The sequence below is a fragment of the Nicotiana attenuata genome, chromosome 2 (genome assembly GCF_001879085.1).
Source record: "Nicotiana attenuata strain UT chromosome 2, NIATTr2, whole genome shotgun sequence".
Taxonomy (NCBI): Eukaryota; Viridiplantae; Streptophyta; class Magnoliopsida; order Solanales; family Solanaceae; genus Nicotiana; species Nicotiana attenuata.
The window spans coordinates 37,098,319-37,100,735 of record NC_031990.1 but is presented as its reverse complement, the minus strand read 5'-3'; the positions used below and the strand labels follow the sequence as shown (position 1 = coordinate 37,100,735).

General features: G+C 39.0%; 1 protein-coding gene across 1 annotated transcript in view; it reads left to right on the top strand.

Moving 5' to 3' along the window:
* Window positions 1-1,976, top strand: part of LOC109218470 (protein Ycf2) — an 8,117-nt gene extending 6,141 nt beyond the window's left edge. The window contains 2 exon segments of the mRNA XM_019382841.1: window positions 1,593-1,738; window positions 1,741-1,976. Of these exon segments, the coding sequence (XP_019238386.1) occupies window positions 1,593-1,738; window positions 1,741-1,976 (382 nt within the window).

Genomic DNA, 2,417 nt, shown 5'->3' with positions numbered 1-2,417 from the left:
CCCCCACACAAGGTTAAACAAGCCACTTACCTCAAATCGGCTCCAAATTCAACTTGAAACCACACTTTTGCCACGAGTATCCGACTCCAAATGGCCCAAATCTATTCATTTCAATTACATCTCGTAATAACATCTCAAGCAACTGAGTCTACTATTTAATTTACAGCTAAGACGCAAATTTAGGTAAAATGACCAAAATGCCCCTCAGGCCAACGTGGTCAAAATCGAGGTTCGAACCAAAACCCGGTTATCCATTCCCCACGAACCCAAATATGTGATTTGTTTTTAAATCGGACCTCAAATTGAGGTCCAAATCCCCAATTTTAGAAAAACCTAGGTGAAACCCCAAACCCCCAATTTCACCCATGAAATTCATTGATTTTAAGTGGAAAACATGTTAAATGATGTAAATGATTGAACGAATTAAGTAAAAATCGACTTACAAATGATTTGGAAGAAGTTTTGTCCTTGAAAAATCGCCTATGGGGTTTAGGTCTAGAAAGAATGATGAAAAATGGTGAAAATTCGACTAAGTTATGACATTGCTGGGCTGCAGATATCGTAATTGCGAACAGGGGTTCGCAATTGCGAACCCCGACCAAACGTGGGAATTGCGAAGGCTGGTTCGCATTTGCGAACCCTTATTATTTTGCCACTGTTCGCATTTGCGAAAGGTAAGTCGCATTTGCGACCACCCTACTTTCGCATTTGCGAGGGTTGAGATCGCATTTACGACCAGTGCTAAAATTCCCTTAGTTCGCATTTGCGAGGAGTTGGATCGCATTTGCGATCATAGGCCCAGGTTCCAGGCTTCGCAATTGTGATGCAAAGCTCGCATTTGCGAGCTCGCAATTGCGAGGCATATCTTCGCAAATGCGAAGATCACAGAAGGTACCAGATTTTACAAAGTTCAAAAATGCAATCCGACACCTATCCAAAACTCACCCGAGCCCTCGGGGCTCCAAACCAAATATGCACACAACCTCAAAAACATCCTACAGACTTATCCGTGCGATCAAATCGCCAAAATAACATCATATACATCGAATCAAGCCTCAAAACTCATGATTTCTTCCAAATTTTCATAAAACATCAAATTCCCATTTTAAGTCCGAAACACGTCAAACGACGTCCGTTTTCAACCAAACTTTACAGAAAGTGCTTAAATCATATATAAGACTTGTACCGAGCGCCAGAATCAAAATACGGGCCCGATACCATAGTCTTCTAATCAAATTTCATTTCCAATTTCCTTAGTTATTTCCAGAAAATAATTTCACACAAAAATTCATTTCTCGGACTTGGGACCTCGAAATTCGATTCCGGGCATAGGCCCAAGTCCCATATTTTCCTATGGACCCTCGGTACCGTCAAATTACGGGTCCGGGTCCGTTTACCTAAAATGTTGACCGAAGTCAAATTTATTCAATTTAATATCAAAATTTAGCATTTTTCTCACAGAATTCATATTTAAGCTATCCGGCTACGCGCCTGGACTGCGCAAGCAAATCGAGGCAACCCTAGATGAGGTTTTCAAGGCCTCGAAAGTACAGGATGGTAAGAAAACAAGTGATGACCCCTTTGGGTCGTCACACTTATATTCCCCAAAAAGTGGATCCCGCTCTAATAGCTCCGAAAAAATTAAATACGTGCATTAAGATACGAAGGCTTCTTCTTCCACAACAACGAAAGCACTTTTTCACTCTTTCATAGACTAGGGGATTTCATTTGGAAAAAAAATATTCTATACTAACGGATTCGGGTCCATAACCATGGGTTCCAATGCACGAGATCTTGTAGCACTTACCAATAAGGTCCTACCGATTAGTATTACACAGAAGAAATAAATTGTAGACACTAATACAATTAAATCCGCTCTTCATAGACAAACTTGGGATTTGCGATCCCAGGTAAGATCAGTTCAGGATCATGGGATCCTTTCCTATCAGATAGGACGGGCTGTAGCACGGTTGTGAGCACAAGGACAGACGAAACTTCTAAATATTTATTGGTAACTTATACAAAAAATAGTCAAATTACTAAATATATTAAAGCTTTTACACCACGGGATGAAATACAAATTATTTTCAAATTTTAAATTGTTTTAAGTTGATTAGAGGAAATTATTGAAGACATGCAAAAGAATCTCTGCCATAGCTGCAATATTAGTTGCCTCAAGAGAATGAAAAGAAGAAACTTCATTCTTTCTCATTTTCTTTCGTAGACCTTTCAACTGCTAACTCAGGAATTAACTTTTAACAATTATTTCACTGCCTTGAAAAATTTAGATTCTCAAGATACATATATCTGGGGCACAAAGCACTGATAAACAAATATTTTACCAAATATAGCCTTTGAAAATACAAGTTCCAAAATAGACATAGCCCTATCCCTCCAAATCTTCATTACAAACATAA